Here is a 22930-nt window from a genome sequence, read left to right on the forward strand (position 1 = left end):
TACATAAATATATTCATTACAAAAATAGTTTTCTTACATCTTACAAAAATATAGTCTCTCAAATATACTAAAAACTGTATTACTACTACTACTATGCATTCGTTGACTAATACATTTTTTAAAATCTGACAGAGCTATCACAAAACTGAAAAACTTTACATATTAAAAAAAATACACAAAGTCTTTATACATTACAAAGTCTTTATTAAGGATTGATTTGCGTTTTAGCAAAAATGCATTTTTTTAGTACACAATTGAGGAGCTCGGATACAAAAGCTTTCACTTAAAACTTAACTCAGGTCATACTGGTTGTTGACAAAATTCATAATGTCGGATAAAAAATAAATGCTAATTTACAAGAAAACAAGTCAGATGCATTTAGAGGATTTGGCATTTGAGCTCTTCAATAAAAGTTCAAGAAAGAAATTAATTTATTTAAATTCAGGTAAATATACATGCTGGCATCTGAACAAGACAAGTATGTTGACGTTTTGAGAAAAGACCCTTAGTAAAGTGTACAGGTCACAGTAATTAACAAGACAGGTACAGTATTATGTTTATGTTACATGGTGTCCAGAAGTCCAGAGGAATCATGAAACATTTATTAAGACATAACTTTACTTTAACCCTTCCAGTCTGAGTATAGACGTCGTGTCTCCGCCACCCACTCAATAAACCTATTGACGTTTACAAACACACCGGGCCGCTGGGGTCGTCCACAGCCTACACCAAAAGATGTCACTCCCACAAGAGTGGCCCAATAGACTTCCTCTTTACACATTAGTGGACCTCCAGAATCCCCCTGTCATATATTAGATTAGACTTTAAAATGTGTGAGAAAAAGATTCATTTTCTTCATTCTACATTATGAAAAAATACATGCAGCATTTCTGCAAGTTTTAAGATTATACACATCCCAATTTTGTTATTTAATAATAAAATGAAGGACACACATATTAATAAAGTAATATCAATAGTAATATCCAAAAGAAGACACCTTATGTACTGCATGGTATTAACAAACACATATTTGTTTACTGCCATGTTGTAAGAAAGGTGTGCAATACACATTGCTAAATAAAAAAACAAGAAGTTTATTAAGGGTTTATTGAAACCTGTACATACCTTACAGGTGTCCACACCACCTTCAGGATATCCTGCACATATCATCTGCTCTGTAATGTTATACTCAGGCATCCATTGCTGACACTGTGTCCTGTTTACCAGCGGCACAACAGCCTGCTGTAACACGTTAGCTATCGTGTCTAGAAATCACAAAGAGAAACATTTAGACCAAAAATAGCACATTCACAACCAAATAAATAACATAAAATCTCAACATAACATAAATCTAGGAAAAAATATACATATATTAAGATAATATGAAAAAACTCAAATATTAGTTTGCATAATGCATAATTTAATTCTTTCATACAAAGTTGGGTGAAAGATCGAATTTTAAAAAAAAAGCACAAAGATGTGCTCATCTGACCGGTTTCAAACCGTCTTCCCCAACCAGCAATGAAGCACTTTTCGCCTTCTTCAAATATCGTACTGAGTTCTGGTAGGCAGATGGGCTGAACATAATCTGAAAGATAATAATACACTTCTTATAATAAAATAACAGAAGAAACGAACAGGTGAATCACATTAAAGAAATGTGTAGATACTTAAAATATTCCCAAATTACACACTTAACTTTCTTTACTTAAAATATAATTTCTTTCCTTTCTTTTAGTTTTAGTGTAAAAAATAATATGTGCAATCATGAGAATTTACATTGTTCTGTAAGATTCACTTATGTTATTGTTTTAATTTATAAATTTACAAGCTTTTAAATTCCACCAATAGAGAAGCATTTGCATAATGTTTATCCCCTGCCCACAGACATTAATATCAAGTTATATTGAAACACCTAATTTTTTATTAAATAAATACTTACCTGTGAAGATGGCAGGTGTCTCTAAATGCATTAGGGCGATGTCCGATTCCTTTGTCCTTCTGTTGTAGTGTTTGTTCATAATAATCTGATCTATCGTACGGTATTGTTTGTCTGATTCTTCCGTATTATACTGAGCATGAAGACCCAAAACAGCCACCCAGCTTGACAGGTGAACGTTCTTCCTAAAAGATCAAGAGATCCTCATTGCATGCTCATTCTTGTTATTCCTGTATAACTTACAGTCACAATGACAGTGTTTTATTAAAGGGGTCATATTATGAGATATTTTTAAAATGTAAAATAAATATTTGGTGTCCCCTTTTAGCTTAGAATACCCCAAAATAATTTATTATAGCATGTTAAAATTGCCACATGTGTGAGCAAAAATGTGCCGTTGTTGCAAACTTTAAAATGCAAACACTGATCGCAATAATGGTGGTTTGTTGAAATTGAAACTCAATTGTCATGAAACTCTACATCACAAAACAGGCAAAATCTGAACGACCTAATTTTCAGAAAATGGTTTACCAAAAATAAGTTACTGGATTGTTCTTTATCACATTTTCTAGGTTGATAAAAGCATTGGGGACCCAATTATTGCACACATGAAAAAAGTCAGATTTTCTTGCTATGACCCCTTTAATGACAACTCTGATCGGCACTCACCCATAAACACAGTGTGCGGCTGTAATCAACCATTCACTGTCAATCAATGAAGCTCCACAAACATGGGTACCCTGCCATCGCAGAGACACTATCCACGGCCATGCCCCTTTCTTAGCATCCTGTCCTCCCACCACCCTGCCTGCATCATTGTTTGGGGCACGTAGTGGATTCATTCTGGAGTAACCGCATACTAAAACAAACATGATGAGTTGTTTATGTGAATTGTTTGTGAGTCTGATGTACTGTGAGCCGCAGGTTTCAAACTTACCCATATTATCACACCAAAGTAATACAATCTTCTCGTCGAGACATTTCTCACTGTGAAAAACACAAAAACATGAAATTTGATTTTATAAGATTTGGAAATAAAAGTGTCTTTATCAATAAAAATTTTAATTAAAGGTGCAATGTGTAACTTTTAGAAGGATCTCTTTACCGAAATGCAATATAATACATATATATTACTATATTATCAGTGGTGTATAAAACCTTACTAAAGAGCTGTATTGTTTTTATTACCTCAGAATTAGCCATTTATCTACATACACCTTTATACGGTATTTTACGCCGCAAATGTTTCTACAGTAGCCCTAACCGGACAAACTACTCTATAGATTGCGTTTTGTCACTATGTTGTATAAGACAATGACGTGTTTGTCCTGTGGTGGCAACCATAGCTTCTTACATGCATTTCTAGGGAGGGGTGAGCTGTGGACTGAGCTGTTAGTTGCAATTCCCAGTCTCACCACTAGATGCCGCTAAAAATCTCACATTGCACTTGAAATCGAAATTTTTCGGCCGAAAATAGCAAAACAAAAATCTAATTTTCTGTGTTCCGAACAAGTGAAAAGGCTGAATAAATTTGACTGAATAATTATGTCTTTGATGACCCAATCAAATAGCAAGCAGCGGAGAGTAAGAGATGTGCAAATGCAGCAAACATGTTGGTGAAAGCATTTTAAAGTGTCCAAGAAAGACGCGAAAACATTTAGCGCTACAAGTTTCATTCATTCATCAGCGGCGACGGGTATTTGTCTGCTGCATGTACAAGCACGGAGAACGAGAGACTTTAGTTCTTCATGTCATAAAATGACAAAAGGGTCAGCAGTATGTAATAAAAACTTCCTAAAACCCAAACCTAAAAGTCCTACAATGACAAACGAGTAGGGCTGGGCAAAAAATTGATTTTTCGATTAATCTTTTTTTATTTGGTCGATTCAAAATCGTTCCTTAAAGCCCACAATTTTTTTTTCCATATTTATTTCCGCAAACACTGAACGCAAGATTAACGTTAATCTAATTGGTAGCATTCTCCACTAGATGTCACCTTCTTTTTTTCCCTGCGCGATGTTACCAAAGAGCAAGAGGTGAGCCTGTCAGTCTTTATTCTAATATATTCTAATATAATATAATATAATATAATATAATATAATATAATATAATATAATATAATATAATATAATATAATATAATATAATATAATATAATATAATATAATATAATATAATATAATATATAATCTATATTCATTGAGTTGAATCGAAAATTAAGTATAAAAATCGGCCCGAGAATCGGAATTGAATCGAGAACCAAATCGATTTAATAGCTTGTGAATCGAAATCGAATCGATCGATCTGGAACATCTGAATCGATACCCAGCCCTACAAACGAGAAATAAAACGTTTATTAACAAAAGCTTTTTGTTAGACTGCTTTGTTAAGCTCTTTTTCCTCTGTCAATCTTGACACTGTCTCTCTCTCTTTGCTCGTGCTTGACCGTGCATGCAGGCGCGTCCGCTGCTCAACATACAGTACACAGTGCTGCATAAGTGCCTTTGCAAGTTTCTTAAGGCATAAGGCATTACCTTTCTTAAGGTGATGAATAGGTTATTTGCGTGGGAATAGAAGATCAGATTAATTTCCGTTTAGCCAAGACTCAATTATGTGGTCGAAACAGTTTTTACAAGCCTATCTATAGCTGTCTGATCGGAGAAGTAACCAGGTGTAAGGCATAAGTCATTGTTAAATAATGTGAAATACCATATTATTAGGGCTATAAGTCGCTCTTTTTCATAGTTTGGTGGGTACTGCATCTTCTAGTCAGGTGCGACTTATACATCAAAAAGATTTCATATGAGCCAAGAGAAACCATTACCATCTACATCCGCGAGAGTCCGCTCTATGCTGTATTTATGTAATTCAATGGATTCAGTGACTTCGGGACCTTTTTGAACTTGATTTGGCTTGTCATGTTAATTTAGCCTATTTAGCTTCTACGGTATATTCTATATGCTATTGTGTATCGTGTAAATAACTGTTTATGTTACTTTAACATGTACGGACACCTATTCAGCCTGCTGTTCTGTGCTATTTTTTAGTTGAATAACTTGCCTATCCAGACTAAATGTCTGTTATTCGCATGCCGGGGGGATGTGTAGGATTACCCCCTTTCTGGTCAATGTATCCCTGCCTCTGCTTAATTTATTTTATTCCCCCCTCAAAGTGATCAGTGCTACTTCACTAGTGGTGAGACAGATCACAAAGCAGCACAAGCAGAGTTAGTGTCCCAGTCACACCACTGAGAATAGCCGAAGTTACACATATGATAAATGCCAATGAGGCGTTTAGCGAGGCGCGGGCATCTCCAGTTTGCGCAAATTAGGCTAATTGACTAACACATAATGCATCTGTCTTTTCTATCATTTCACTGTAGCTCAGCATCGCGGTGTCAAGTTAACGTTATTACTTTAAAAGCAGCAGTAAAACTGTTTCTACAGTAATGGTTTATTTAATAGTCTAAATGTTTCTTTTAAAACCATTTTAAAAAGCTGGTTATATTTTGATGTTTCTGCGCAAGTTCAGCAGACAGTGAGGTTCGGGGTTTGTTCTGATCAGAGCTCGTCAGCGGAGAGCGCATTTCTGAATATTAGAAAATTTTAAAGCAACACTAAAGAGGTTTTTTTAACCTTAAAATAACGTTTCCAAAAAAGTTTCAGTCGTTCATCCACTCGAAACAGGGTGAACGGCACTGTCAAATTCGCTTTGCAGCCCTATATCGGCCAAAACCACACTAAAGAAGTTTCCAACCGTTGGGTTGCGGTCCTGTAGTTTGAGTGAAAACTACAAAAACTTGCTTTACGACAGACCTACGATCCAATCAGAGCCAGCTTTGCTGCAGTAGGCTAAATTATTTACGACAGTGATAATGGACAATTCCGCTTCCAACCTGTAGGGGGAGCAAAGAGCAAAACTCTTTAGTGTTGCTTTAAAAAAAATTATTATAATAATGGATTTTTGTTAGGTCGGACAATGATTACCAAATTTCTCTCTCATATTGCTCCTCATAACCACTGAAAACAGTCAAAAAATCAAACCAAAAGTCAAATTATTATGGACGGAAGTTAAAAGTGGCGGGTACAAAATGACTCATGACGAAATACCGAAATCGATGCCTATGAAAACATCCCCCCCTCTGTTTTTTTTTCACAAATCGCACCCTGGTTATTCAGTTTGGATTTTGTGAAATTATTTTCTAAATAAACGCGACGTATAGACCAGTGCAACTTATACGTATATGTTTTTTCCTCTCCAAAATGCATTTTTGACTGATGCGACTTATATTCCGGAGCGACTTATAGTCCGGAAAATACGGTAAATATAGTAAAAAGGACATTCTGAATGTAACTCATGCAATGGTGAGAAAATCAGCTAAATAATTAGGAACATAAAAAATATATATTTGGTTGTTTGGAGTTTTTAATTTTATTCGGCTTCGGCCAAGAATTTACCTTTTGGTGCATTCCTACATTGCACCTTTAATTTATTTGTATTTTTTATTCAAAGATTTCTATATTTATTTATTTATTTATTGTGTGTCATAGCATATTTTCAATAAGCAAACAATTCAAAAACATTTTTAATGTTTTACTGTGGCTTTATTGGTCGAGCAATATGCTAGCAGCGCAAAGGTCATGGGTGTATTTCCCGGTTATCACACATACTGTGATATTGATCAAATGTACCATAAATGCACTCTGGATAAAAGCCTCTGTCAGATGAATACATTAAAACTACAGTGACCTAAAGCTATTGGACTCTGGTTTACCTGGGTTTCAGCTCCAATGTGCCATTAGCATTGAGACCAACTGTAGTAAAGGGAGCATCTCCATCCATACTCTGTGATGATTTATAAGATCCTGCCCTTGGAATATAAAACAAGCATGATTTTAAGCTGTGTAATTCCTTACATCCTTATGGTATTATACATAATTGTAAAACTAAACACATGAGCTAGTATTTAGGCATTAAGTAACCTACCTATAGCCCAAGTAGCGACAAAAGAATCTAGATAGTGGTCTGGTCCAATTCTGAGAGCAGACTGTGTAAATTTTATCCTGAACTTGAATGCGAAGTCGATTATTTTCATTATCTGTTATTAGATGCACTAAAATAACAAATAAAAACTGAGATTAATAATGCAATTGCTATAAACCTGTTTGTGTGGTTTTGTTGTTAAATCCAATAACTTACCACAGTCAGCTTCATCTGATCCATCAGGACAGTGTTTTACCCCATCACACACGCTGGTAGCAGAGACACATGTGCCCGTGCTACATTGAAAGTGGCCGGTGGGACAAGGATCTGTATGTAGATTTTGCAAACACTTAGACTTTAATGTTATAGCAATTTTGAGTAGTAGCTCACGCATAGAGGTAAACATACCCGGTTGACCCAGGTGAAAGCCGGTGCTGAAGTTGGCTAGAAAGCCTCTGTCGCTCCCCGATAAGTCTGTGAAAAGTAGCACGGTCATCTGGGAAGATTTGGAGAATAGATCCGGAAAGGAACGATCCCCTGTTAGGACAGCTGTGAAAATAATTTTATATTATATAGTCTGCTTTTTTGTATTGTTGTGCATAAGAAATGAATCATCAATTAAAAATATATTCAAATGAAGTGCATTGTCATAGCAGGTTGCAAAAACTTGCTGGTCTGTGACAAAATTTAAACAGGTGCACATTTAATCTTACAAAAAGATACAGACCTACAACCAATAGTTAAAACCAAAATACGATAACACTTTACAATAAGATTGTATTTGTTAACATAGTAAATACATAAGCTAACATTAACAAACTATGAGCAATATGGTATTTCAGTAATAAAATGTTTTTGTTAATATTAGTTAATGCAAATACAACTGTTCGTGTTAATTTAATGTGAATTAACTCTTTTTAACCATTTCAACTGTAGATCTTAAAAATGTATTAGTAAATGCTGCAATTAACATGAACTAAATGTAACTTGTCTCGTTAACTACTGTTAACAAATATAATCAAAATGTTAACTAAGTTTTTTTAAATTGTAAGGTTTTGGGGGAACTTGAAAAGTATGGACTACAGTATGGAGTACTTTTATTTTTGGCATTTTTGCGGCTTAGCATCCCCTGGTCACCATTCATTACATCTGTACAGAAACATACAGGTGGACAACCTGTCTCCTTTTGTGTTTTAAAACACAAAAAAATTCAATGCAATCTCAGGGCAATTTGTACGCATTTTACGAGGTGGCTAATTCGTACGTTAAAGGGACATTCCACTTTTTTGAAAATATGCTCATTTTCCAGCTCCCCTAGAGTAAAACATTTGATTCTTTTTTGGAATCCATTCAGCTGATCTCACGGTATGGCGCCACCACTTTCAGCATAGCTCAGCACAATCTATTTAATCTTATTAGACCATTGGCTTCATGTTCAAAAATAACCGAAGAGTTTCGTTATTTTACCTATTTAAAACTTGACCCTTCTTTAGTTACATCATGTACTAAGACCGACCGAAAATTAAAAGTTGTGAGCGGCGTTACTGGAAGCTAGTTATTTTAGTTTATAAAGTTTTAAATATGGATATTTCTACAACAAAACGGCGCTGATTACCCTCAGAAGGTCTTTGTTTATCATTGTGGAGCCGTTTGGATTTATTCTGTGAAAGGTGGATGCACATTTTTTGGACTTGAAGGATGTGGACCCCGTAACTTTACATTTGATTAACTGAAATATCTAAGACATTTTCTAAAATAACTGAAAATGTGTTCGTCTGAAAAATGATGAACATATGCATCTCGGACGGCTTGAAGGTGAGTAAATCATGGGTTTAATATCATTTTTGGCCAAACTATCCTTTTTAATAGTATGTTTTGGACAGTTCACTTCGTGCAAATACATACAAATTAGTACAAAACTCGTATAATACGTACAAATTCTCGTGAGATTAGGCTGAAAAATCACACAGGCAGAAAAAACAAAATTTTTGGTATAAACATTTTGTAAAAATCACTAATTACTATAGACAAACATAAAAATTTAATTAGGGATGCACCGATATTAAATTTCGATACCGATAGCCGGTTATTCAGAGTGATATCTGCCTATACCGATAGTTTATATTAACTTGCATTAACAAAATTTTGAAGATTACATTTTCTGAATGTTATTCATTCATATAATGACCTTTAATATTAAACATTAAACTAGTGATGTTTTTTTTACATTTTCTTTACATTTTTATTGGCCATGACTATCGGCTGTTTAAAACTATCGGCCGATAGTGTGAAAATTGCTTTTATCAACCAATATTGATTATTGGCCAATATATAGAGATATGCATCTCTAATTTTAATAGATATTATCTATATGTTATATCACTTTCAATGCAAAAACATTTAGCTCCTGGTCATAAGCTTCCTGACCTGTAGGTTTTTCACTTTAGAAAATGTTGGTCCAAACAGACTCAGCTATCAATTCTGAATTGGGATCCACTCCATCTCGAATTTCTAACATGTCATAAGATGCATCCAAAGCAACATCTTGAAAATGCAGCTGGATATTCTGTCCTACCTCAGCATGCAAAATCCACATACCTAATAAACAATAATTCAACTGTTATAAGTCCAAGTTTTTAAAGCTGTTTCTATTTTTCCACTAGAATATTACATCAATTATTTTGCGTTTCTTGATTTTTAACTTGCTAGTGTGTGTTTAGTACTTACATGAAGCATCCGCTCCATAACCAAGTGGGTAATTTGGAGAACTGAATGTTGAGTTTGACTCATATAGGTCAAATGGTCCTCCACAGTCAGCTATTATAACAGAAGAACAACGGGTCATAAGAGTACTTAATTGTATATAATTATAAATCACCCCTTTTAAGTATTCCAAAAATGATCACGATCATCTTAACCCCACAGCTGTGATATTATACGGGTTATTTACTTTTACAATTATGCAAGTGAATTCAAGCTATTCATTAGAGCAATAATGTGAATCGAACCAATGTGATGCTAATACAATTCTCCACCAATTGAGCTACAGTAAAGATTGAACTAAATGCAAATGGCAAAAGTTTAAGAGAATTGAAGCACTAATTAGAGTTTTAATGTGTTTGAATACATACAATAAAATATTGGCATTAAACAGAACATGCATGCATGTTAAAGTGAGACGCTTGACATAAAATATGATTAATTGCACAAGTGTAGCTTTCAGGTATTGGGCTGTTAATTCAATCTTATTGTTGGTAATTATAATATGTTATAATTTGTTAGTTACCTGGCATGGGAGGTGGAGTCATGGGCGGGGGGACGGGGGTTGGTTCAGGTGGACCCGTCCCACAGGAGCCATGCACTATGCTGATGTCATCTATAGCAATATCATTCAGGATGCCCGCTTTCTTCTGTGCTTCAAAGATAACCTGAGAAATAAACATAAACACTTATCCTAATAGTCACTTTACAATAGAGTTGTATTTGTTAACATTAGTAAATACATAAGCTAACATGAAATAACAATGAACATTTTAGTTAATTAGCATGTATTAATCTTTGTTAATGCCAATGCATTTTTGATGTTAGTTCATTGTGCATTAACTAATGTTTAGAGACATAACTTTTGATTTTAAATGTATTAGTAGATGCAGAAATGAGCATTAACACCAAGATAAATGAATGATGTTATTGTTCATTGTCATGTTAGCTAATGCATTACCTGTGTTACCAACTTTTTAATGATACATTTTTTTTATAAGTTATACACAAAGTAAACACACCACAACACGTGCATTTGCGTGGTTTAAAGTGGCTTGCCCGTAGTTCCAGTTGTCACCATAATTCCCTTCTTTCTGAAAGAGGACGGTGACATCAGACCGTTCCTTTGTCATGACTGTCAGACGCCAAACGTCCGCCCCGAACATATGATACCTCAAAGAGAACACCATTATCAGATGTCTTCAGAAGAGGATAATGCAAACCCAACTTATAGATATTTTGTTTATAGATATCTCTATAGGCACTAACAAAGTGCAAGGTTTTACAAAAAGTGAAAAACAGCAAAAACCAACCAGAATCGCAGACACATCAATTGATTTGTAGGAGCAAGTGGAAGACTGTAAAGGCGAAAATTTTTATCCCCACTTCCAAAACTCCGAGGGGTCACTATGTAGAACCCTGATTAGAGGAAAATAGCAACCGGATCAGTTATGTATATTATGTAAATAAGTCTTTATTTATTTTTTAAAGAAAAGGACCAAATGCAGTATAAAGCAGCTAATAGTTTCACAGAGCATTTAAAGGTCCAGTGTGTAGATTTTTAGAATCTAGTGGTGAGATTGTGAATTGCAACCAACGGCTCAGTTTAAAGCTCACCCTTTTCGAAATGCATAGTGAAGCTACGATAGCCGCCATAGGACAAGCACGGCATCATTTGAGGCAACGTAGTGACAAAATGCACTCTATATATATATATATATATTGTCATGGGCTTGCCAGATCTTTTGTATTTTACTCAGGTCTGAGTGTATCTGGCAAGACCATGAGCGTACTATGTTCTGTGTGAGGGACATGTGGAGTGATATTATATGTGTGGCTTCCACATGTTCCCAGTGTCTTGTGGCTGTCATGGTCTTGCCTGACCTTGGTTATTATCCAGAGGGCAAGACCAGGGCAGCATTGTGTTTATGTGGGAATACGTGTTGTTTCACATCATGTATGTGTAACACGTGTTCCCAGTGTCTTGTCACTTTTACCCTACTCCCTTATGTAATCATGTCTTAAGTGATTAATTATGTTCACCTGTTCCCCATTGATGTTGTGTCTTTATAATGCCCTTTCGTTGTCTGTCGTGTGCGCGTTCATTGTCTACAGTTGTTGTAAGTCAGTGAGTTCATGTATTTCGTGTTTCTGACTTGTACTTTGATTCCAGTGTTTTGTTACTGTGTTTCGTTCCCGTCACTGTGTTTATTTATATTCTGTTTTACCCCCTCGTGGGTTTTTTGTGTTTGTTACTTTAATAAACTCCCAATTATTTATATTTATCGTCTGCGTTTGGGTTCTCTTTAGTTTTTACTTTCCGGTGTTTAACCGATCGTGACAGAATGAACGCGCCACATTGAACCCAGCGGACATAGCATGCAGTGTGTGTCGGACCCGGAATGGTGGTCCTCGATCGCCAGCCAGACTCTCTCCGGCAGTAGTCCCTTCCCACCGCAGAAGGGGCTTCCCCTTAATGACTACTCCCGGGCGGTTGAGAAGAGGAAGGGATGCTACCCGGAGTTCTTAGCCAGCGCTTATCTGGTGGCGGGAATGGATGACCCTCCACCGATTCAGGAGCGAGGTAGTTTACTCCAGCTGTCCTACTGGGATTTGGTAGACTGCCTCGCTCAACGACAGAGCCCAGCTGAGACTGCCCGACCCCTTTCACCCGCACCTAAGCTAGGGGGTATCCTTACGGGGGCGATCAAGCTGGGGAAGCCTGCTCTCGTTCCCCCGGTGCGGGAGATTAACTCCGCGGCCAGTCTCCGTCCTGACCTCCCTGCCTCTAAACGGAGGAAGAAGAGGACGAAGAGAGCTTCGGAGCCGGCGCAGCCGGAGACACGTCACCCGCCGGCGCAGCCGGAGACACGTCACCCGCCGGCGCAGCCGGAGACACGTCACCCGCCGGCGCAGCCGGAGACACGTCACCCGCCGGCGCAGCCGTCTGCGCAGTCAACCGCGCAATCCAGGACATTCCACTCCTCTGCTTTTCAGCAGAGGTTTAAGACTCATTTTCCACATTCTGGACATTTGTTTCCCCCTGTTATTGCCCCACCACCCCTTCATGATGTTCTGTTTTTGTTAAATCACCCCAACCCGTTTGTCACGTATGTTTGTTTACCGTTGTTGTTTATTGTGATGTTGTCATGGTTGTCTTCTGTTGTGCAGTCTCTCGTTCCTCGTGTTTAATGTTTTGTTTTGTGACGTCTTGTATCCGTCATTAAAGAAGGGGGTACTGTCATGGGCTTGCCAGATCTTTTGTATTTTACTCAGGTCTGAGTGTATCTGGCAAGACCATGACAGTACTATGTTCTGTGTGAGGGACATGTGGAGTGATATTATATGTGTGGCTTCCACATGTTCCCAGTGTCTTGTGGCTGTCATGGTCTTGCCTGACCTTGGTTGTTATCCAGAGGGCAAGACCAGGGCAGCATTGTGTTTATGTGGGAATACGTGTTGTTTCACATCATGTATGTGTAACACGTGTTCCCAGTGTCTTGTCACTTTTACCGTACTCCCTTATGTAATCATGTCTTAAGTGATTAATTATGTTCACCTGTTCCCCATTGATGTTGTGTCTTTATAATGCCCTTTCGTTGTCTGTCGTGTGCGCGTTCATTGTCTACAGTTGTTGTAAGTCAGTGAGTTCATGTATTTCGTGTTTCTGACTTATACTTTGATTCCAGTGTTTTGTTACTGTGTTTCGTTCACGTCACTGTGTTTATTTATATTCTGTTTTACCCCCTCGTGGGTTTTTTGTGTTTGTTACTTTAATAAACTCCCAATTATTTATATTTATCGTCTGCGTTTGGGTTCTCTTTAGTTTTTACTTTCCGGTGTTTAACCGATCGTGACATATATTTGTTTGTCTGTTTAGGGCTACTCTAGAAACATGATGACGACTTTCATGTAAGGGGACCCCGCAGTGTATTTAGATAAAAACGGCCCATACTAAGGTAATAAAAACAGAACAGTTAATTTTTTTATCTCTTCATACACCACTGATAATATAGTTATGTAATATTGCATTTCTGTCAAACGATTCTTCTAAAAGTTACACAATGCACCTTTAATATCTGAATATAATATTATGGTTGTTACTGTTTAGATGGTTATGCTGTTTTTAGTTCCCGTCACAAATTTCAGTTTAGTTTTATGCTAGCCTAATCTTTATTATTTTGAATGGTTGCATTATTGAATTGCACCTGATTGGTTGCCCAGCGTGTGATCAAAGCTCGGGCCAGTTTCAGGTGGAAGAGTAGAACCTCGAACTCTTAACCAGTCGCCATTATCATCTTTGAGTTCTTGCCTCCAGAGACAGAAGTCCTCTTCAAATGAACAGTTGATCTTGTCTTCATCTGCCAAAGAACAAACTTCACTTAAGTACACTCTTAAATATGACAGGTGCTACACAATGCCATTAAAGGCATCGCAGGACAGAACCTATATTTTCAAAAAGTACCTTGACTACATTTGCCGTCTACTACTAAAATACAGAAACACATTAAATATTTTCATTCCTTAAAAAATTCAACTTGAAATACTCATTTTAACATATGGAGGCCGCCATTATGTTTTACGCATGGTCCATTCTGGATTGATGATGTGTAATGATTATTGTAAAAATTTTCTACAGTTTACTATAGTAAATATACTATGGCATGTAGTATAGTTTTTAATGTGAGAATGTTTTACTCCCCACTCCTTCTCACCTCTCAGATCATCTTTATTTTTGATCATCCTTTTAATTTTATGTTTTCTGTATTATTCATCATTTATGGTACTCTCCGGTTCATATTAAAAGAGCTGAACAAGAAATTGATGTTCTTGTATTTTTAACTCTTTCCCCGCCACTGACGAGTTAACTCGTCAATTAAGAGAAAACGAGTCCCTGCCAATAGCCTCTCTCACACAGTAATTCTGGTAAATTACCATGAATTTACCAGAATAAATTTACCAGTAAATACAAAAATGTGTTGTTCACACACGCAGTGGCGTTCCGTTATTTTACCAGTAAGACATCATTCACACATCAGTTTCAAAATACCGGTAAATTCGTTGAGAAAGCGGAAGTACCTGTAGCACGCGGCGAGCTCAGTGTTGTATTTGTAAACAATCCACGTCGTTCATATCCACGGTCCGTATTTTGTTGTTTTCACGTCTGTGGTAAACAGTCGCGAAGTTGCTCATGACCAAACAACATTGAATAAGACGACGTCAAACCGAAAATGCGTTTTTAACAACAGTACTGTTTGCACTTTAGGCTTCACAGAGGGCGTGCTAAGGACGTCGGCTATTCGGCGGTAAGCTGTTTTAAACAACTTTGGTGAAGAAATGTGGACGTAAACTTCAGGTGTGCTCAACTTTCAAGCAGCATGTGTGTGGAAACGTCAGTAAATAGTGCGGGGGTAAACGCGTCATCTGTATTAAAACGCTATGATTGGCCCGAAGCTGTCAGCACGGTCTGACGTCGTCCGTTCTAAATGCCGGTAATCCTATAATTTTCGTTCACACACAGCGCTTACCGGTAAATTACTGGTAATCTTACAACCTGTTTTACTGGTAAATTGGGAGCACTGATTTACCGGAAAGGTTCTGTTCACACATGATCTGTTAACTGCAATTTACCAGTAAATTACCAGTAAAGACTGTATGTGTGAAAGGGACTAATGACGAGTATTTCTGGCTTTCCGCAATACCGCTATTATCCACCAGGTGGCACTCTTCTGCAACATATAAAACCCGGAAGTATTGCCCTAAGAGAATTAATGAAGCTAGGATGAAATGGGTTGTTTTGTTTGAAAGCAGAGGGTCTGTTCTTTCATTTAATATATTGTATGTTTATATATTTTAAGAAGAAAATTTTCTGGAAGGCAATAAACTTTTGTGAAAATCATGAAAAATGGCAACTTTTTTAAAAACGCTGGTGGGGAAAGAGTTAAATGACATGTAGATGTCAAGACCACACTACTGCCACCTACTGTCTGTGTGCATTTATAACTCTCATTTTCTGTTTCACATAATTATATAATCTACTGATTGAAGACTTGATAATACAACAGGTTTTGATTGCAACCTTTTGACGTCATGTGTTGTGATGTAAACAAAATAGCGGTGATTATTTTAAAGTTTATTAAAACCATGACATTTGTACTGTTTTAAATTTCACATTCATATAGCCAATCTCAGTGTTAATCTATTATGCCATACATGTGTTTATAGTCAGGGTAGCCTTTAACTCTTTCCCCGCCAGCCTTTCTTTTTAAATTGCCAACCAGTGCCAGCATTTTATATGATTTTCACAAAAGTTGACTGCCTTCCAGAAATGTTTCTTCTTTAAATATATAAACATACAATATATCAAATGAAAGAACAGACCCTTTGCTTTTAATAAAAAAAAGTTTCATCCTATCTTTATTTGTTAATAACCTCTCAAATATGGTTAGGTCTCTTAAAAAATGTCAAATTTTGAACAAAAAGCTGAGATAATTGCATTTTTGTATATGACTTTTGTTAGAGATCAGATTCAGAATGATGATCAAAGCATACACACAGTTTGAACTGTTTTTGAACCCATGTATGCTTTAGTGTTTTATAAGTTGGGTAAAATCGCAACCTAGTGGATAATATCTGAAATATGGATTGCCGTAAAAACTCGTCATTGGCAGGGAAGTGTTTCTCTTAATTGACGAGATAATGGGAAAAGAGAAAAAAGTGCAGGTCACTAATGGCGCTTTTCCATTGCATTGTACCCCACGGTTTAGTTAAGTTTGGGTCGGGTCAGCTCACCTCACTTTGGCGTGGTTAGCTTTTCCATCGAGTTTAGTAACACTTCGCAGTGGGAGGGATTATAGGCGTGTCGTTATATTTGAATACCCATTGAATACCCTTAATGGTGATCTGATACTCATTGGACAGATGACTAACGTTCTCAGCTCTGTAACTTGCATTGAAGCCTTGAAAGTTGTTGTAGTAGTCTGTGTGAAATACAAGCGTGGCTTCATGAGATAAAAGCCAGATGTTTCCAGATGCCACTCCTGAGAGAGAGTATGTTAATTCTTTGATAGATCCGGTTCCCTCATACAGATTCAGAACATCCGTCTGCTCTTCTGTATGGAAAGCATGGAAGGTGATTTTTATGGCTAAGCCGTCATTCACTCTGTGGGTGGAATGAAAGATAAAGTCGCTTTATCTTAATGGTATAATATTGAATATTACACCATTTATGAGTTAGTATAAAGTACTTAAGTACCGTATGATCCAGCGGCAGATCGTCTCTCTGTCGTATTCCTGTGGAAAGTTTTTCGAGTGGAAGGATCCAGTCGGACCAAGCAGAAGAAACTGTCCATCACACACTGTTGCTATGGGGCAGAAAAACGATATAATGCATATATAGTATATATTGTATCTACAGCCATTACCTGACTGCTTCATTTTTTTCCAAAAACACTTCCTGTTTCAGTTTGTAACTGTTTTCTTTATTTCACATACAGGTATAAGAAAACATCTTAAAGATGTTTGTTTAACTTTTTGATTCAGTTTTATATGTTCTGTTGGTTGTATTTTATCCCAACGTTTATGTAGTTTAAAAAAAAAACTGAAACAGGAAGTGCTTCTGGACCAGTGTTGTTTACATCTTGCAAAATGGTCTATAGTTGCAAATACATACCACAGACACTGTGATGTTCGTCTGAAGCATCAGGACAGTTGTTTATTCCATCACAGAATTGAAATGTAAATATACAGGTACCATCAGCACACGCCGTCTGTTTATCTGGACACTTCGCTGAAGTGACTGACACAACATCATTAGTCAAGTTTTTTTCGACTACTGAATCTGTTGCATAACAAATGCTGGAAAGATGGTCACTTCACCCGGAATAGCGCACAACCAAGAGCCAACACGAAATCAACAACACCAAGAAGTGTGTTGTTGTTTGTGAGGAAAATTGAAGCTTGTTTAGCTTCCCAACGAACTACGGAAACAATGGATATAGTTTGTTTATGCGGGGCAGCAGCAGAGTTGTGCGTGTGTGTTTGTTTATGGCAGAATTTTGTTGAAATGGGGCGGTCCTAACCGGGTCATAAGTCGCAGGCGGTAAGTAAAACTGAATCATATGTCTGTGTTTTGTTGGAAATCGGCACTTAACTCATTCCCTGCCAGCCTTTTTCTTTTTAAAAGTTGTCCCCCAGAATTTTTTGTGATTTTCACAAAGGTTTCACAAAATGCCTTCCAGGAAAATTTTCTTCTAAAAATATAAAAACATACAAATATATCAAATGAAAGAACAGACCCTCTGCTTTCAAACAAACAATAAACAAACAAAACGGGAAAAAACTTTTCATCCTATCTTTATTTTTTTTCTCTGTTTATAAACTCTTAAATATGGGTATTTTTCTTCAAAAATACAAAATTTTAAGCAAAAAGCTTAAATAATTGCATTTTTGTGAAGGAATTTTGTTAGAGATCAGATTCAGAATGATTATCAAAACATACACAGAATTAATAAATTATAAATGTGTTAAAGGTGCCATCTAGTGGATAATTGGGGTATTACAGATTCCCATAAAAACTCATCAGGAACACGTTTTTCATGCAAATGTTTTCTCTTAATTCACGAGATAACTTGTCAATGGCGGGGAATGAGTTAAAGATGCAATTTGTATAATCCGCGCCGCTAGATGGCGCCAGATCAAATCAATAACAATGACGTAGATTAATGATGCTCTGAAGCAGCGTGGACTGATGGGATTTGTTGTCTTTAACTCAAAGCTGATGGCCATCAATCAGACGGGAACGAGAAATCATGTTACACATGAGGTAAAGTAATCAAGTTTTATAAATGTTGTGTTTGATGACATCGTTTTTTTTTATTATGTAAGGTTCCATTTAATGTTAAAGGAATAGTCTACTCATTTTCAACATTAAAACATGTTACTACCCCAACCAAGAACCGCTGATACATCCCTCCACCATCCGTGCGCGCGAACGCAAGCGCCGGAGCGCGCTGCGACGCTTCGACAGCACCCAGCCCAGCCCCATTCATTCAATGCTACCATTTAGAGATAAAGTTAGAAGTGACCAAACACATCAACGTTTTTCCTATTTAAGACAAGTAGTTATACGAGCAAGTTTGGTGGCACAAAATAAAACGTAGCGCTTTTCTAAGCGGATTTAAAAGAGGAACTATATTTTATGGCGTAATAGCACTTTTGGGAGTACTTCGACTCGCCTGAAAAGTCCGCACCCCGTCTCACTCTCATAATGGGAGAGGTAGGGTGTTACTGCGCCGAGTCTAAGTACTCCCAAAAGTGCTATTACGCCACCAAACATAGTTTTGTACCACCAAACCTGCTCGTATAACTACTCGTCTTAAATAGGAAAAACGTTGATGTGTTTGGTCACTTCTAACTTTATCTCTGAATGGTACCATTGAATGAATGGGGCTAAGCTAAATGCTATCAAACCGTCGCAGCGCGCCCCAGCGCCCACGTGCACGCACACAGATGACAGAGGGATGCATCAACAACTCCCAGCCAAGGCAACAACATACTTCAACACTGAAAATGAGTAGACTATTCCCTCAAAAACGCAATTGTTACTCATAGATGTTACAGTATTAGCCCAATACGATGGTTTGTTAACATAGCACAGAATTAAGTGTTCAGATGAACAAACTTACCATAAAAAAGCGAGTGGCCCGACAGACGCTATTACTTCCGCATTTGTCCACGACACTGTTGTCATGTGGTTTTTACGTCAGTAAAGGCGGTAACAAAGGGTAACGTAGATATTAACGTCATTTACAGGCAACTGCACTGCCCCGTGTCAATGTTTAGGGCAGCAATTTTCTCATAATTTACAAGTAGTTGAAAACATTATAGATATTGTTAGTAATTTGCTGGACAAAATATATAACACCGGACTAGTGGTTTTTGGATATTTTACTGCAAATATCTTACAAATTGTACCTTTAAGATAATGTAAACGACATGAAGCATAAGTTACCCAGAGATAGTGGGGTAATGTTTAGTACTATATGGAATAACACAAATGTAACTATAGGAAATACTATATTTTGTGATTAAAAGATTATCAAAAAGTCATCAAAACGTTTTAGTCAGGTGACCTTGATCTTTTTAGCGGTACTGTTTCAAATCATTGAAAAAATTATCAAATTGATAAATGCATCGATAAAATCCCTAATGTGGCATGTGTACGGATTACATTACAATGAGTGACCCCAAACACTGTCAAACATCATAAAATCTCACCTGGATTGGTTGTAGGTGGCCTCTGTGTTGTACTTTTTTGGTCTAAGAGTATATAACAGTCATTTAACACAATCAAGTACATCAGTAAACTAAAAATTAACATGAAAGTCTTCAGACAAACTGTACAGATACCCGAGACATGCACGCTGCCGCTGTCTATTATGAGTCCTTCATTTGATTCAGTCAAACCATCTATTAATTCTTCTTGCGCCGTGTTAGAATCCAAAACATCATGGAAGAAGATATCAAAGTGCACAACAACACTTCCTTCACTGAAAATAAACAATATAATGAGAAATTATGTCTCCATAATGTAAAGTGAAAGTGATGTGATTGCCAAGTACGGTAACCCAATTAATTGTGAGCTCTGCATTTAACCCATCGTAGTGAGAAGTGAACACACACATACGTGCACAAACACACACACACAGACTCACACACACAAAGACACAGTAAAACTTACACACACAAAGACACAAACACACATGCATGCACACACGCACAAACACACACACACAAAGACACAGTAACACAAACACAGAAAGACAAAATCAAACACACACACACACTTACATTCAGTCAAATTTCTGTGGCATTTTTGTAAAAATAGACATTTCAAAATGCATCAAAAACTACAAAAAAAAACTATTTTAAATAATTTTTATTTTTAATATCCTTTCTAATGTTTATATAAACATAAATTCACAAAATGTATCACTAAAGTAGTGATGTGAGCAGTTGGCCACATCCAGTGAAATGAATGGGTCTCTATGGGCCTCTGCTGGTCAAAGTGATTTATTTTTTAAACTGAAATTCTTTTATGTTTTTTTTTCTAAACAAACATCTAGATCAATATCTAAAAACAGTTTAAATCAAATTTAGATCATAATTTAAGTGCATTTTTCATAAAAATTTATATTTTACAGGCAAGCTAATGGAAATGTATAATGTTGAGAAATTTAGTGGTAAACAGGTACAAAAGTACTTCATATCTCCCAAAACACAGCATTAATGTATAGATGGGAAGTAAACAAAAAAATGATATATTATTTGTATCATTAAAAAATTATATATTTTTTGTAATCACGCTGCAAAAAATGATTTTCAAGAAAAAAAATCCTTAGTATTTTTGTCTTGTTTTCAGTAAAAATATCTAAAAATTCTTAAATTAAGATACTTTTTCTTAATGAGCAAAACGACACAAGAAAATAAGTCTAGTTTTTAGACCAAAAATATCAAATTTAAGTGATTTTGTGCATAAAACAAGCAACAAAAATCTGCCAATGGGGTAAGCACATTGTTCTAGATTTTTTCTTGAATTTAGTGTTTAAGAAAAATGTTCAAGGTTTTTTGCTTACCCCACTGGCAGATTTTGTTGCTTGTTTTATGCACAAGATCACTTAAACTTGATATTTTTGGTCTAAATACTAGACTTATTTTCTTGGGTCATTCTGCTCATCATGAAAAGGCATCTTAATTTAAGAACTTTTTGATATTTTTACTGAAAACAATTTTGATATTTTTACTGAAAACAAGACAAAAACACCAAAATCATCTTTGCAGTGCACTCTTTTAAATTCTACACAACACAATTTTGTTGGTTTTGTCTTACCTGAATTCATTAACTTTACAACTTTTGAACTGCTCCTTTAGGGAACTATGACTGTAGGCTTCGTTTATCTGCAAGAAACAATCACATAAAACACAACATCTACTTTAACACAGTAAAACACTGCATTGTATTATGCTGTTAATGCTTTAGCTAACATGAACTAGCAATGAACAATACTTCAACAGGATTTATTAATCTCAGTTCATGTTAAATTCAGCACCAATACATTTATAAAATCAAAAGTTGTAACTGTTAACATGTTAACTGTTAAATAAGAAATGAATGTCTAATGTACCCGCTGTTCAGTGTCATACGCCAAAGCTTTAAACTGTACACTGCTTCTATTGAGGAGATCTGATGTAAAAATGGCTCCATGAGAGATAACAAACCGTCCCGTAAACCCCGAACCCGTTTCCTCCTCTCCTCGATCCCCTATAAGGAAACAAAACTTTATGCATTTTTTTAAATGACATAAACATGCTACTTTTTCATGGTGAGAATATACAGTCTACATTATTTTTCAATTATGAAAATATAGTTTCATACCGTTCTTGTCCAGCGCAAGCCAAGTGACGATAATTAGACCCACACACACCACAAACAAAACAACCAACACCGTCAACAGCAGACCCTCCACGGATGACAGACGACAACCTCTCCGAGACATATTTTACAAAACAGACAACTTACTCGTGTCTCATTGACTTTGTCTCTAGTCTGCCTTGTGTCTCTCTTATATAGCCCGTAATAATTTTTTATTGATCAACAACTTATATTGCGTGCATTACTGAGTGCTTTTTATCAGCATTTCCATGAGGTGTAACCCAAGACAGTAGGGAAGCCTGTAAATAAATAACAAGGCCTATTTAATAACTAGCCTATTTATATCAAAACATACTTCCCAAATCACATCATTGCATTTGGCTGTAAAATCCATCTTTCTATGAAATTTTGGTAGTACAGTTTATTATCCGTTATTTTATCATACACAGCAGAATACAGTAAGATTGCAACATGGTATAAGAAAGTGACCTCTGATGTTTAAATGACCCTGAATTATCATCCATTATAACATTTGTCATTTTATTCCCTCATAAATATGTCATCGTGAGACCAATCAATCATTTTGCTATTGACTTTCTAATTACACGTTGGATTTTGCAGCTACAACAGATGCAAAGTCTAACCCAAAAACAGAAATAATTTACCTGCCCACAGCTTGAAGGCATTTCTGGTTACTATGGGAGTGGATGGTGACCGAGGTGGATGGTCACTTTCAAAGTAACCAGAAAACAACACTTAAAAAACAATTTGGGGTTTGAAGAACAAAAAAGACATTAGGGCGAGTTGACATAAGGG

The 22930-nt window shown here is 36.4% G+C and overlaps 1 protein-coding gene across 2 annotated transcripts; it reads right to left on the reverse strand.

The window, feature by feature from the left end:
* Window positions 1–40: 40 nt before the first annotated feature.
* Window positions 41–22919, reverse strand: tmprss15 (transmembrane serine protease 15). Of its 2 annotated transcripts, none has more exons than XM_073871142.1 (24): window positions 22780–22919; window positions 22118–22413; window positions 21867–22003; window positions 21572–21639; window positions 20092–20231; window positions 19960–20001; window positions 17354–17479; window positions 16937–17045; window positions 16592–16843; window positions 13890–14038; window positions 10995–11100; window positions 10704–10854; window positions 10208–10349; window positions 9649–9738; window positions 9391–9519; window positions 7330–7467; window positions 7138–7248; window positions 6925–7051; window positions 6713–6808; window positions 2609–2926; window positions 1943–2124; window positions 1493–1588; window positions 1126–1265; window positions 41–802 (listed from the first exon to the last, which is right to left on the reverse strand). In XM_073871142.1, the coding sequence occupies exons 2-24, from the start codon at window positions 22236–22238 to the stop codon at window positions 623–625; spliced, it is 3150 nt and encodes a 1049-aa protein (XP_073727243.1). In that variant the 5' UTR covers window positions 22239–22413; window positions 22780–22919; the 3' UTR covers window positions 41–622. The 2 variants fall into 2 exon arrangements, with proteins under 2 accessions (XP_073727243.1, XP_073727244.1); XM_073871143.1 differs by having other exon boundaries at window positions 47–802; window positions 2609–2798; window positions 2877–2926; window positions 22118–22843.
* Between the last annotated feature and the right edge of the window lie 11 nt (window positions 22920–22930).

The sequence above is a fragment of the Misgurnus anguillicaudatus genome, chromosome 9 (assembly GCF_027580225.2).
Source record: "Misgurnus anguillicaudatus chromosome 9, ASM2758022v2, whole genome shotgun sequence".
In the NCBI taxonomy this organism is placed as follows: Eukaryota; Metazoa; Chordata; class Actinopteri; order Cypriniformes; family Cobitidae; genus Misgurnus; species Misgurnus anguillicaudatus.

Bases quoted from the DNA above. Each gene is read 5' to 3' on its own strand.
- tmprss15 (XM_073871142.1), bottom strand. From the start codon at position 22,238: ATGTCTCGGAGAGGTTGTCGTCTGTCATCCGTGGAGGGTCTGCTGTTG. The intron at 10,350-10,703 runs GTGTGTTTACTT...TTTATTTCTCAG, and splicing joins ACGCAAATGCACGTGTTGTG to GTTATCTTTGAAGCACAGAA. The intron at 6,809-6,924 runs GTAGGTTACTTA...TTATATTCCAAG, and splicing joins TGTCGCTACTTGGGCTATAG to GGCAGGATCTTATAAATCAT.